The sequence below is a fragment of the Saccopteryx bilineata genome, chromosome 3 (genome assembly GCF_036850765.1).
Source record: "Saccopteryx bilineata isolate mSacBil1 chromosome 3, mSacBil1_pri_phased_curated, whole genome shotgun sequence".
NCBI lineage: Eukaryota > Metazoa > Chordata > Mammalia > Chiroptera > Emballonuridae > Saccopteryx > Saccopteryx bilineata.
In genome coordinates, this window is record NC_089492.1 from 277,906,453 (window position 1) to 277,920,387 (window position 13,935).

At 54.9% G+C, this 13,935-nt stretch overlaps 1 protein-coding gene across 13 annotated transcripts in view; it reads left to right on the top strand.

Moving 5' to 3' along the window:
- The window catches only part of HSPG2 (heparan sulfate proteoglycan 2), a 108,104-nt gene that overhangs the window by 26,676 nt on the left and 67,493 nt on the right, over positions 1–13,935 (top strand). For all 13 annotated transcript variants that reach the window (XM_066270167.1, XM_066270169.1, XM_066270168.1 and 10 more), the window contains exons 2-3: positions 11,347–11,482; positions 12,006–12,050. In XM_066270167.1, the coding sequence (XP_066126264.1) occupies positions 11,347–11,482; positions 12,006–12,050 (181 nt within the window). The remainder of the gene's footprint in view (positions 1–11,346; positions 11,483–12,005; positions 12,051–13,935) is intronic.

A 13,935-nucleotide genomic window follows, 5' to 3' on the forward strand; every position in this document is an offset into this window, starting at 1 on the left:
AACCCAAGGAGGTAAATACTATTATTATGAGTTATCGTGCACATTTATAGGTGAGGAAACAGGAGCCGGAGGGGTGAAGTGACTTGCCCACAGCCTCACAGCTAACCAGGGGCTGAGCCAGACATATGTAAAAGGTCAGAATATACAATGGAAAAGGTAGATTTGTTTTTATTAAAGTGAGTATTTGGGGGAGAAAGTCGAAGCTCTACTTGCCTGCCCCTCATCCACTCTTTCAAGTGTTCCCCCTTCCTCCGCAGGCTACTGAGGACAGAATGGAAACCTGTGATCTCTATTTTTATCATTTGACAGAGAGAGCTTGAGGCCCAGAGAGGGGAAGGGACTTGCCCAAGACAACGAAGTGCACCGGGAGCCAGTCTTAGTCCTCACGGCCCACCCTGCTGCCTGAGGAGTTCCAGCCCCTTCTCCTCACCGCCCCTCCGTCCCCCCAGCAGGCCCCAGTGCCAGTCTCTGCGCTCAGCCAAGCTCTCCCCTTAGGACACTCAGCTCCCTCCCTCTCCAGGGCATAGGTACCTTCAGACCTTCTGTTAGGTCCTAGGGGATCAGAAGTGACAGGCACTGGGCCCCCCTCTCTGTCCCCTCTGATGGGACTCATCACCTGAGAGGGCAGGGTGACAGCCAGCGGGGAAGGAAGGAGCAGCCTCTGCCTGGGCTTTCTCCGGCTCTGACAGGGCTTCACCCTCAGGAGAGAACACAGCCCTCCTGCCACCAGTCAGCCTGTCCCCTGGCCTGCTTTTTCTCCGCCAGCACTTCATTCCGTGGGGCTTTTCTGTCTTCAGGAAGCCTCTTTTCAAGAACCCAGTGGTGGTGGTCCGACATCTAAAGCTTTATTTAGGGAAAGCTAGTGGGCAGCTAGCTAAAGGGAACATGTACGCTGGAGTGGTGTTCCCAAATGGGATTCTATGGAAACCTCGTCCCATGAGCTCTGCATGAAGAAAGGCTTCCCCGTCATGGTGCTAGAAATATTAGGACTTAGGTTCCTAGTTCAGCCTTTCCAAGATGTATCTGTCTGCAGGACCCTCCCCCATATTTATTCTTGTCCACAGTTACTGTGCCTTGGAATGAACATTAGCCATGAGGAAAGGGGAAGGACACTCCAGAAGGAAGGAGCCCTTCCTCCTATTTCCATCTCTGTAGCTCACAAGCCTTTGGTCAACCCTGGGCTCAGCCTGCCTGCCTCTTCCTCCCCCTCCAGGAAGCAGATGGGGAAAGCCCTCGGGGCTGGGGGAGCTGGCCTCCTTGGCCGCAGCTGCTGGGCTGCTGTTCCAGGCTGTTTTTTCCTGTTGCCGATGCCCACGGGAGCAAGCAGGAGTGGAGCCATGGAGGCTTGGCTGCCTGGCTGTCTTGTGGAAGGCCCTGGGGCTGGAGCTGTGGTCCAACTCGCCTCTGAGACCCCTGCCCACTCCCTGGGATGCTGGTCTGGGCATCGGCAGGTTTCTCTTCAGTGACCGTGGACTGCTGCTTATCTCCCCAGAGATGGGCTTCCTGGCTGGAAAGCCCCAGGTGTCAGAGATGGCAGGAGGAGGGTTCGGGTGGTCTAGAGTTTCCAGTCTGGAACCAGGGGTCTGGCTTCCCGTCTCAGCTATTCCAACTCTGTGACTATGGACAAGTCACCTTTGTGAGCCCCGGGGCCTTCATTTGTAAACCCAGTTCACTAACAAATATTATTGAGCATCTACTGTATGCCAGGTACTTTTAGGTATTGGGGATACAGCAGTGAGCAAAATAGACAAAGTCCCTGCCTTTGTGGAGCTGATGTTCTAGTAGGGGAGACAGATGATAAACAGATAAACATGTAAATATGGGGTTGAATGTACATAGGTGGCGAGGTGCCATGAAACTGGGTAAGGCAGTGACAGAGACCTAACTCTGACTCTGGACCTGGAATGTGGTCAGGGCGGGGCTCTGTAAGGGTGACAGTTGAGCAGAAACTAGAGTAAGAGAAAGAGTGAGCATATGTGGGGGCCGTGTCCCAGGCAGGGGATATACAGCAAGTGCAAAGGCCCTGAGGTGGGAGGGGGCTTGGTATGTTTGAGGACTATTGAGATAATGGCAGAAAGTGGGGAGAGCACCTGAGAGAGGAGGTTGGAGAGGTGTGTATAGGTGCATGTGCATATGTAGGCAGATCACATGGCATCTGGTTGGCCATAATAAGGGCTCTTCTTCTAATCCTTTGGTGAGTCAAGAGCAATGGAAAAGGCCTAACCTAATAGGTTCAGAAAGTGGTCAGTGTCAAAAGTGGTGTTTCATTTCAAGAAAAATCTGTGGGATATGTCTTTCATCTTCCCGTAGGCCTGGCACTGTGCTAGGGGCTCCATTCATGAAATCTGTAGTCAATAACCCTGGTGGGCATGGACAGGCCCAGTCAGGTGGTTGTGGTCTTGAAGGGCCACAGACATACCAGTGCCTCACAGCAGGGCCACGGGGAGCCAGAGAATCTGAGAACCAAGCCAGGGCTCAGGCAGGAGGCAGGCACGTGAACACTGCAGGCGCTGTTGGCACCAACAGTACTTGGCGGATAATATTCAACCCCTGGGGATCTTCGTGCGGGCGGTCCCGCCGGGAAACTGTTCCTGCTTGGCCACCTCCACCGCCGTAACGGCACCTGGCAGATGGGTGAGGTGGGGTCATTTCCCAGTGGCTTCCTGCTTCCTCCCTGGAGGCTGGCAGACAGCTCACTCAGGACCAGGGGAAGCCCATTCTTAGAGTGTCTGTGGGGGCAGGAGGAGAGTGCGGGGACTCTGGGGGCGCCGGGAGGATTGGGCTCTGATTAGCACCATGGCAGCAGCATGACCAAGGAGCCCCGCTCTCTAAGTGAAAAGACCATTCGCAGCTGGTTCCCTTGCATCCTCTGGCGCCTGGCACCCCGTGTCCCACTACACCAAACTTCTAGTCTCTTGACTGTGCCATGGAACTCTCCCACCTCTGGGCCTCGGAGTGTGCCCTTTCTTCTGCCTGGTGCCCACTCTCTTTCCCTTTTTCACCCTATGTAGGTGAAGTCATCTTTCAGACCCAACTGAATTATCATTTCTCCTGGGAAACCTTCCCCAGACTCCCACCCTACCTCACTAAGTGAGACCACCTTCCTCTGGGCCCTCCCAGCCCGCTTCTTCCTCTGGAGAACTCTGGGCACACCGTGTTGTCAGCACTGGGTTTAATGGTCTGTCTCCCCCAGGAAGACAGAGCTCCATGTCTGTCTGCTTCCCAGTTTTATTCCCGGGGCACGGCACATAGTAGGTACTTGATAAGTAAAGGTCAAAGTGACTTGTGGCCGAGGTGGCCTGGGAGTCGGGGTGTCTGAGCAGAACCCACCCTCTGCCCCACTGGCCACATCTCTTTGAGGCTGGGGCATAAAGTGCTCTTGCTTAGCCATGACGGAAGTTGTCCTGTTCGGTGCACACAATGGTTACATTAGAGGGGCCTTCAAAGCAGAGACCAGGCCAGGTCCACCTGGGAAAGAGCTGGCCAGACTCAGAGTTCTCGGCCAAGCTTCCCAAAGCAGCTCAGCCCTCATTCTACGTTTATTCAGTCAGTCATTCAGTCTGTCAGTGTGCCAGCAGATACTCACTGAGCACCTAGGATATATTTTTGTTCCAAAGATGCAGTGCTGATCAAAACACATGAAAATTGCTGCCCTCCTGGTGCTTTCATTCACATTGACTGGGACACCTGATGTGGAAGCCTAGCCCATATCATGGGGGCTCACTGAAGTTGCTATCAGGGAAGGGTGTCAAGGGGCTTGTCAAAGGCCACATAGTAAATTCAGCGCAGAACTGGGACAAGGAATACAGCACTCCAGCTTCCAGCTCCTCTGGTCTCTATTGAAGGCCGTAATTTAGGGCCCTCGTTGTTCCCCCGGGCCCTCCTGGCTGGAATGCAGCCTTTCCAGGTCCCAGGCCTTGGTATGAGTTTATAGAGGGCAGGGGTCAGAGCCTTCAAGCTAACCAAGTACAGAAGAGGCGGCCCTGCTCTCAAACTGGATTCCGGTTGCCATAGCTGTGTGGCCTTGATCATGTGACTTCACCTCTCTGAGCCTTGTGTTCTTGTTGGGCAGGGCTAGTATCTGCCTTGTGAGCTTGTGGAGATGCATGAGCCTTGCAAAGAAGTACACTCAGCCCCTGCACCTGCAGAGACCTATCTTGGCGCGAGCGCTTGAGGAGAGGAGCCTCACCCGTTCTCCTTATTTTGGGGATCATTACTTTCCTGGCCAGCTGGCTGGTGAAGGTCCTGCTGTCTTGGGAGCCAGAGTGCGGGAACTGGCAGGCCTCCCAGGTGGCACGGGCAGTGCAGGCGCGCCAGAGGAGACTGTGGCCACCTTCTTTCCGGCCGGCGCCCCTTTCAGCCTGCCAGGGGATTAAAGGCCTTTCGGCCTTTGTGTCTGGCTCTCCCGCCCCTGGCAGTATGCACGCCAAAGTGCTGCCCCAACAGATTCCTTCCCCTTTGCCGTCAGCTGCCCATAGACAGGGTACCGTGCGTGGCCTGTGGTGGGGTGGAGCACCTTGACCCCTGTATCTGGGCCCTGGGATGTAGCAGAGTGGAGAGAGCACTGTGGGGTTACCTGCAGAGGAGGGGACTTGTCCGGGTTCAGGGTCCCAGAGAATTGGGGGCTGTGGGTCACAACGTCTGCTGGTTTGTCTGCCATGCACAGGGTAGGGCCACCGAGGCAGAGTCTGTGTTGGCAGGAGGCAGGTGGGCAGGCAGGGGCCTGTTTGTCCCTCACCCCCACACTGCTTCTGGATTTCGATGGAGTGAGCTCACTCCAGCCCAGATGCCTGGAGCCTTGCCCTGGGCAGCTGCAGCAGCCACCCTGGGGACTGCAGTGCTCAGACCTTCTGCCCAGCTGCTGTGGGGGTGGTGGGGGGCTCAGCCTCAGGCCTGGGCCAGGGAAGGGAAGGTGGGCTGGCTGCCCAAGGCATGTGAAGAATGTCTCTGGAGAAGCTTGAAGTCGAAGTCCTCAGCCGGTTGTTCCAGAGTCAGCCTCAGAGCCGGCAGACAGCTTGAGCCTTGGCACGAAGCTTTGCTGTCACCCTCAGCCAATGTCCTGCCCGTTCGGCCCGCCCAGGGCCTGGGCAGCAGAGCCAGACCCCTCCCTGCATCCCACACCTGGAGGCTGACCCTAGGCCGGAGCCCACACCCCACACATCACCTCATCACCTCTAGTCCCTCACCTCTACCCTGCACCCCCACTTCTAATGATTATGGAGCTCTTACAGTGTACAGGTACCATGCTGAGTGCCTTACAGGCTTTTTAAGCCCATTGACACAGGTGGCCCTTTCCGAACCTCCGTTTCCTCATCTACATAGTGGAAATAACAATACAAGTTCAGTTTCTTAATTGAAACCCTTGGGGTCAGACACGTTTTGGAAGTCTGAAGATTTCCAACTTGGGGAAAGTGACATAGAGCACATGCCCACCGTCACGTGACATCCTCAGTATGAGTCTGGGACAACACCCCATAATAAAACACATTAATATTGCTGAAGCAAAGTGTGTGTGCCTGTTCACCTGAATTGGAGTGAATAAGCTATTAATAGTTTCATGTCAGTTCAAGTCAGGACTTGGCACCCAATGAGCTTGTTTTAAAAACTTATTTTAAAAAAACACACTCTTAAAAAATAATAAAAAAACAACACACTCTTGGTTTTCAGAGCACCTTGGATTACCTTTACTGCAAATGAGGGATAATGGCCCTGTAGCACCAGCTGTCCCTGGTTGCTGAGGATTAACTGAGGGCCAGGCATGGAGAAAGTCCTCTGTGAACTCTGACCGTGCTTATGGTCATCTCTTTACTTACCGCCATTGTCCTACAGCTCTGATTTTAGCAGCTCCAGAAATTTTTATCTATACATAAAACCTTTGCAAGGTCCAGATAAAAATATAGAAAATTTTATCTATATATATAACTCACTTAGAAACTCTTTTTAAAACCCTGTATCCCACCTGACCGGGTGGTGGCACAATGGATAGAGTGTCGGACTGGGATGCAGAGGACCCGGGTTCGAGACCCCGAGGTCACCAGCTTGAGCGTGGGCTCATCTGGTTTGAGCAAAAGCTCACCAGCTTGGACCCAGGCTTGCTGGCTTGAGCAAAGGGTACTCGGTCTGCTGTAGCCCCATGGTCAAGGCACATATGAGAAAGCAGTCAATGAACAACTAAGGTGTCTCAACAAAAAACTAATGATTGATGCTTCTCATTTAAAAAAAAAAAAGTTAAAAAAAGCCCCCAAACAAAACAACAAAAAAAACCCCCCTGTATCCCAGGCCCTGGCTGATTGGCTCAGTGGAAGAGCGTCAGCCTGGTGTATGGATATTCGTCTTGGGTTCAGTTCCCAGTGAGGGTACACAGAAATGGCCATCTGCTTCTCCATCCCTCCCCCTTCTCTCTCTCTTTCTTTCTCTTTCTCTCTCTCTCTCTTGTTCTCTCTTTCTCTGTCTTCCCCTCTGCAGCCGTGGCTCAATTGGTTCAAGCACATCTGCCCAGGCACTGAGGCTGGCTCCATGCCTTGCCTCAGGTGCTAAAAATAGCTCAGTTGCCGAGCAACAGAGCAACAACCTCAGATGGGCAGAGCATCACCGCCCCATAGGGGACTTGCTAGGTGGATCCCAATTAGGGCACATGCAGGAGTCTGTTTCTGCCTCCCTGCCTCTCACTTAATAAAAACAAATAAACCCTATATCCCATATCTAGATCTGTACCTCCCCCTTCACCTCAAGCCTTCTCTAACTTCTGTATCCTTCTCTAATGGCGTGACCCTTACCTCCACACTTCTTCCCAGTCATCCTTGCCTCCCTTTGTATCCTTAGGCCAGGAGAAGAGGGTCCAGCCTCTGTCCCTTGTCCCCAAGGCCTCTGCAGGACTTGGACCCGGTGCTCTGTGTGTACCTCATCCTCACCATGGGGGCCTGGACACAACCCCGCCTAGGGTTGGGTGCTTCCCAGAAGTCGTCTGTCTAGTACACCCCCCAACTCCTCCTATGCACCTTGTGGGGGGTCACCCTGCTCACAACCTCATCCCAAACAATTGTTCTTGCCACACTAGAACAGTCCTATGACCTTGGCCTGTATGAGTCAGTTGCCCCCACGTTCCCCACCAGGAATCTTGCAGGGTCTGAAAAATCCCCCTCTCTGCCTGGCTCCTTCCTCTCTGGCCCAGAGCTACCCTCTGGATGCCTCTTCCCTGGCCCTCCATCTTGCTCCAACACCTGCCTGAAGTACTCGGTTCCTCTGGGAGGAAGCCGGGCTCCCTCACAGCCGGAGACGTGCTGGAAGGCAGGAAACCTGCTTCTATTTCTGCCTTTGACCTTAGAGTCTCTGATGGCCCTCCTTGGGACCTTAGGCACCCCCTGCATTGGCCCCCACTGCTGTCAGCTCAGGCATCCTATGATCCTTCCTGGGAGCTGGTCAGGTTGGGGATGAAGAGCAGCCTGCCCTGGGCTTCCTGGCCCGGCCCAGCTCTACCTCCTTTCCCTGGGTATGCAGGGGGCTGGGGTCCTGGGTCAGTCTCAGCTCTGCCAGACACTCTCCTATGATCTTGGGCAAGTTTCCTCGTCTGTGAGAGGGGCCCGTTCACATCTGCTTAGCCACCTCAGGAGGTCATTGTCAGGGTCAGATGACACTGAGGATGAGGAAATGCTCTGTAACTGAAATGCAGTGTGGTTGAGAGACTTTGCAGAAGTGACTCAGTGACTTTGGTGAGTTCTGGCTCATTGCACAGCCTTGGTTACAGAGGCAGTGTGGTGCAGTGGTAAGAACTTAGCCACTGGTGCCAGACCACCAGGGCTCCAGTTCCAGTTCTATCATTCCCTAGGTCATCAAGCAGGTGACCTGATTATACTCCATTTCCCCATCTTTACCGTGCGGCTGTTTAAACACCTGTAATCTAGGTTAACACATGAAAGTCCTTAAAGGAGTGCCTGGTGCATACTAAGTGCCCAATAAATTAGCTCTTTTTATTCTTCAAGTATAGACCCTGGACTTTCCAGGTCTGAATCCAAGTTCCCTTCTATGGTCAAGTCTCAGGCACCTTCAGTCTCTTTCCGAAGCCTCTTTCCGGTCTGGCTCCATCTCCCCTCCCAGATGTGAAATACAGCTGCTGGAACCTTTTGATCTTTAGCTTTTCACAACCAAATCTCTGCTCTTGTTGGCTTGGCCTTTGCTGTAGGCCCTGGTCTGACCCCGGAGCCTTGAGTCCTGGGGAGGGGACTGTAAGCAAATGCAGGTAGGCATATGGAGGGTCCATTCCCTGGGGTCCCTGGGGTAGGGGACTTCTGTTCAGTTCCCACACGCTCTGGATGCTCTTTCCTCTCTCACTGCAGATGTGGCATTTTTTTTTCAAGCCGAATCTCACTTGGCTATTTCCTGTCTGGTCCCAAGCACCCCCTGGCTTCTCCTTCCCCTGGGAGAAGCTCTGGACCTTGCTCACCAGGGTTCGTTCTCCTTTTTCAGACGGCAGTCTGGTGTCCATGGGGTGCCAGGAATTGTGCCTCAGGCAGCCCTCCCTGGCCTTGCTTGCATGGGAAGGAGGAGGGCGTGGTAGTGACACACAGAGAGAGCCCTCCCCAGGTCAGGGGCTGCTTAGTCTGCCCCTCTAACCTCCTGTGCCCAGTGTCGGTGCCACTGCACCAGCCCTAGCCTCACACTCCCCCTAGGCCTGTCAGGGCACGCTCATCCAGTGGAAGCTTTGCCCTCTACCCCTCCCCACAGGAGGAGGGAGAGCCCCTGGTAGGGGGCAGATCCTGTGATTCTTAACCAGTGAGTGTGAGATTCCCCTGAGTATACTCAACTCTAACCCTCGCCTGGAGTGGAGTGAGCCTGACTCAGTGGCTCAGAAGCAGCCCAGGAAACAATGTCTCACCACCTCCTGGAGATTCTAAAGCTCACTCTTGGATGCGAGCCTCATGGCCTAGTCCAGAAGTTCACTCGCTGACCACCCTCTTCCAGAGGTAGAGGGTGAGGAGAGGAGAAGGAATAGGAAGTGGGGTTTGCCCATGGATTGTGGGCGGAGGGTCCTTAGGTCATAGCAGAGGATAAAGTGGGCAGTGCAGGCCTTACACAAGGCTTCGTTGCACTGCAAACACGAAGATGACCAAATGGCCCCCAGCCCTTGCTTCCCGCAGGCTCCCAGCCTAGGAAGGGAGATGCCTGTAGACTGCATGGTGGGGGGGGGGGGGGTGCACTCTCCACAGCAAGTCATCTTCAGGAAGCAGCTAGAATTAGTGTTTTGTTTTTTGTTTTTTATTAATTTTTAGAGAGGAGAGAGAGTGAGGGAGAGAGAGAGAGAGAGAAAGAAGGGGGAGGGAGGAGCAGGAAGCATCAACTCCCATATGTGCCTTGACCAGGCAAGCCCAGGGTTTTGAACCAGCAACCTCAGCGTTTCCAGGTCGACGCTTTATCCACTGCGCCACCACAGGTCATGGAAGCAGCTAGAATTAATAAGTGATGACATTTTTGCCAATTTGTTTGTTTGTTCATTCATTCATTCACTCATTCAAGTATTTATTGAACACCGTGCTGAGAAGGTAGAGATGAATTAATTACAGTCCTTGCCTTCAAGGTACTTCTCTTTCAGCAGGTGTGCAGATTATGGAGTGAGCCCCGGAGGGACCAGAGCCCAGCCCCGGGGTGCAGGTGGCTGGGAAAGACAAGGAGTCAGGACAGTCTCCCAGAGGTTTTCTTTTTAGTCATTTTTATTGAGGTATAAATTACATACAATAAAATGTATCCATCATTTCAAGTGTACGGTTCAGTAGTGAGGAGGATATATATGTACCCGGGGAACCATCAGTCTGAAAGGTTCCCTGGTACCCCTTCCCGGTCAGCCCCTCCCCACCCCTGCTGCTAGGCAATTACTGATCTTTCTGTCACTATAGATTAGACTTTTCCCCTTGCTTTCGGTAGGGGGTCTTTTGTGTCTGGCTTTTAAAATTTAGCATAAATGTGTTAGAGGTTCACCCATGTTGCTGTGCATATCCGTAATTGAGTCCTTTTCATTACCGAGCAGTTGAAGGAGGTGATGTTTAGCTGAATTTTGGAGGATGAATTGAAGTTAGCCAGATCCAAATTGAAATTAGCCAGATAAACAAAGGGAGGAAAAGCATTCAGGCAGAGGGACCAGCGTGAGAAAAGGCCAGAGGCTCCAGGATATGGACCGTGTGATGTTGGAGGCTGGGGAGGGCGAGGGACAGGCTGTTTCTTCAATTTTCTTCTTCTCCATGGGCCTCTCTCCTGCTGCCACCACCTTGTCTAGCCAGTGAGGGCTGGGCTTGGTTTTCACAAGCAAGACCATTCCTCCGGCCAGACTGGGCTCCCCAGATAGGGCTGAGACCAGGGCAGGGCATGAGATGCTCCTGCCAGGCCATCTGGACATGCATCATGGGGCCACAGTGAATCCCTGCACACTTGGCGGTGTGTGTATGGGGGTGGGGGCTCTGGGGTTCCCTGGGGCTCCGCTGGGTTTGTTTTCCAATAAGTGATCTGCTAAAACCCCTTTGGAAAAATCTGACCTTGTCTAAGGGAAAGAGGCATTCACTGCCCACACCTACACTTGAGAAATGCAGGTGTGACGGCTGCTGGCGCCCTTCGCTTCCAGGGGCAGGGTCTCCGCAGCCCCTCGTGGAGCTTGTGCTGGTCTCAGCAGCAGCCTGAGGTCACATGGAGTTGACACCATGCTCGTCCTGCTCCCATTCAGCCCAGCTGCTGGGCTCCACCCTCGCCTCTGCACAGATGAGCCTGTCAGTGCAGGGGAAGCTGCCAGAACTAATTCTCCAACATGGCTGGAATGTGTTCCCTGTGGCCTGGAGATTTGGAGGCCAGACTGAGGCAGAGAAAGGTGGCCACGTTGGCTTGGCAGGGAGCTGCTTGACTCACTCCTGCCCCTGTCTCCCATCCACACTGACCCTGCCGTTCTTCCACATGCGTATGTTCCCGTCTTTACTGTCCAAGGTCACCCTTGACCTGCCTGTGTCCCCCGTCCACTGACTCAAGTTCTGGATAGCTCTTGCTTATCCAGATAGAGACTTATATCACTTAGAGGAAGAGTCATCACTTACCAAAGTGATTTTAATTTTATTGTCTGTTTATTTGAGGATTCACTCAGACTTGGTGAATTTGCGTGGTCTCTGAGGCCTCAAGGGGCTAATAGGGTTTGTGGAAACTGAGTCAAAAATAGTGGTTCATTCCCAGCCTGACTCTCGTAGCTAAAACCACATCTGACCTAACCACTGGAGGGCTTTGGGGTGGGACTCTGGGTCCCCTTGAAGGGAGGGGAGGGGTCCTGGGCCTGGTGGGAGCTGGAGAGTGTGACAGAGTCATCTGTGTGGACTCCCACAGGTGACCCATGAGCTGAGGGCATATGATGGCTTGTCTCTGCCCGAGGACGCGGAGACGGTGACAGCAGGCCGGGCTGGCTGGAGCTATTCAGACCTTTCTGACGATGAGGACTTGCTGGCTGACGAAGCCTCTGGAGGTAGGCGGAGGGTTCTGGTGGCTGGGAGTGAAGGGGGTGAGGGGGCAGAGTCAGGGTTCATCCTGCTAGGCCTTAGTGAGGCCTCTGGAAGTTTGCCTGAAGTGGCACCTCAAGAGATGGGTTAAGAGCTGTGTGTGTCCTGAGCGCTGGTCCCAGTGACCACAGGATTCTCTACTTGCAGCCTGTGTGACCCTGAGCTGGGGGTGGCTCCTGTGCTGTGGCAGTCCCCTCCTAGGACAGGATGATGGGGACTGATGGGGCAGGTGGTGGGCGGTGCATAGTGGAGGACGGTGTCCAGCCCTATTCAACCGCCTCCTGTCCTCACCTGGAGGCCATTCGGTCCTGGCCCCTCCTGCCCAACCATCCTGGGTCCACACCTTCTTTCCAGGTCCCTCCCTAGGTCTGGGGAGGAGGTGACAGTAGTGTTTTCATGACCTTCCCCACTATGTGCCCAAAACAGTGCCTGACACCCAGTAGGTTCTCACCAAATATTTGTTGTTAAATAAGTTTCTTTTGCTTGCAGATGGCCTGGGCAGTGGGGACGTGGGCAGCGGGGACTTCCAGATGGGTAAGTTGCTGGGGGCATCCTATAGGCCTCACCCTGCATCTGGGAAAGCCCAGATCAGGTCTTTCCAGCCACAGAGGCCCCGTCTCTGGGGCCAAAGGCCCCGAGGGCTCCTTGGGCCTGCGGTGAAGGTGGCCTTGTACCTCCTGAGGGACAGTGGTATGAATGGTTGGCAGATCTCTGTGAGGGGTGAGGGTGGGCATGGTGAAGTCCTGTGCTTGCCTTTGCTGGGAAATGCCCAGTTCTGTGATCAGAGGAAATCGGGTGCACTCAGGGTGGTATGGCCATAGGTTAGAAATGCCCAGTTCTGATGAGGATTGAAAGCTGGCCATGCAGCATTCAAAGCAAATTTCAGTTCCCAGGGCAGCCCAGCTGTGGAGTTTGTCCTCAGAGTCCTCCTGGGGACTGCTGCAGAGCTGAGGGCCTCAGGCGGGGTGGGCAGCCAGAGGGGCTCTGGGGTACAGGGCGCTTGGGCAGGCCCAGAGAGCTGGCAGCAGGGGGAGAGTCAGCGCCCCGGAACCTGGGAGGGAATGCTGTCTCAGACTAGGTCACCTCTGGAGAGCCACGGATTCCTAGGTTGGGGCAAGAGGACTGGGCTTCACAGGGAAAGGAATCAGGAGCTCTGTCAGCGGCCTGCTCTGCCAGCACCTGAAATGCCCAGCCAGGGCAGGGGCTGGCCCACCACTGGGGCGGAGGCTCAGAGTCCCTGCTTCCTCCCACTCCAGGATTCTGGTACAGAAGAAGCTCCCTGGTGAGAGGTCCCAGCGTCTCCATCTAGTTCCTGCTAACCCCTGGGAGCCCGTGCTGGGCTCTCTGTGATCAGGGCCAAGGATGGGGCTTGGCTCAGGCTGCCCTTTGGGAGGCCCCACAGCAACCAGTGCTGCCCACCTTGGCAGGCCTGGGGCAAGTCTAGCCTGGGCCTCTCCAGGGTGGGGTTGACTCTGGCTGGCATCTCAGGAGCATCCAAATGGCAAAGGGTGGTGTCCTACCTAGGCCAGTGCAAATAGGAGGGTTGGCCCGTGGGTGTAGACGTCCTGACTGGGACCTCTCAGGACCTGGGATTTATACTACCTGAAGCTTTTCCACGTGTAGGTCCCTTCAGGGCTACAGGAGGCCTGGGAGCTGGGTGGAGCCTGGGAGTGGATGTCAGGTGGGCCCCATGCACACAGCTCACCCCCCAGAATGGCCTGTGCTGATGTGCCCTTGGGAGCTGCCTCTTGCCAAGCCAGGCCTGCCTGTGGAGGCCCTGGTCCAGTCCACCCTGTCCATTCGGGGCTGCCCACTGCAGCAGCTCTGCCTGCTCAGCATGCCCATCTCCCCCCAGGAGAAGCAGCTGTGGGGGCAGGAGAGGGCAGCGGTGGGGAAGGATGGGGCTGGAGAGTAGCGGCTGGGGAGGGCCCAAGAGCTGAGCCCCTTTCCTTGTGGGTGGGGCTGATCCCTGGGACGATGTGGAGCTTTAGACCTTGGGGCAGGCCCACAGAGTGGGGCGGAATCTCAGCCCAGAAGGCAGCAGGTGTGTCTCTGATTCCCAGGCGCTCATCATGCCTGCTTCACCTTGCTCTCCCTGTGCTGCTAAGCAAGGGCCACCCTGACTGATGAGGCCATCCCTGTCTGTGCCTCTGCCTGGGCCCTGGCCCAGCCCCAGACTTGGAATGTAGCCCCAGAGATGGCATCTCCCCTCTCCTCGTCCCTCTGGCAGGGCGGTGGCTCCCTGCGGCTCTGCCCCAGCCCTGTCCCACCCCGCTCCCACGTGCCCTTCCTTGACAGCCCGACCTCCCTCCCTTCACACAGTTTCTTTCCATCTTCTGACCTGTCTCTCTGTCTTTCCCACTCTTGTCTGTCCTGCTGACACCTGTCTCCATGTCCCTGCTCCCCTCCTCCCCTGCCT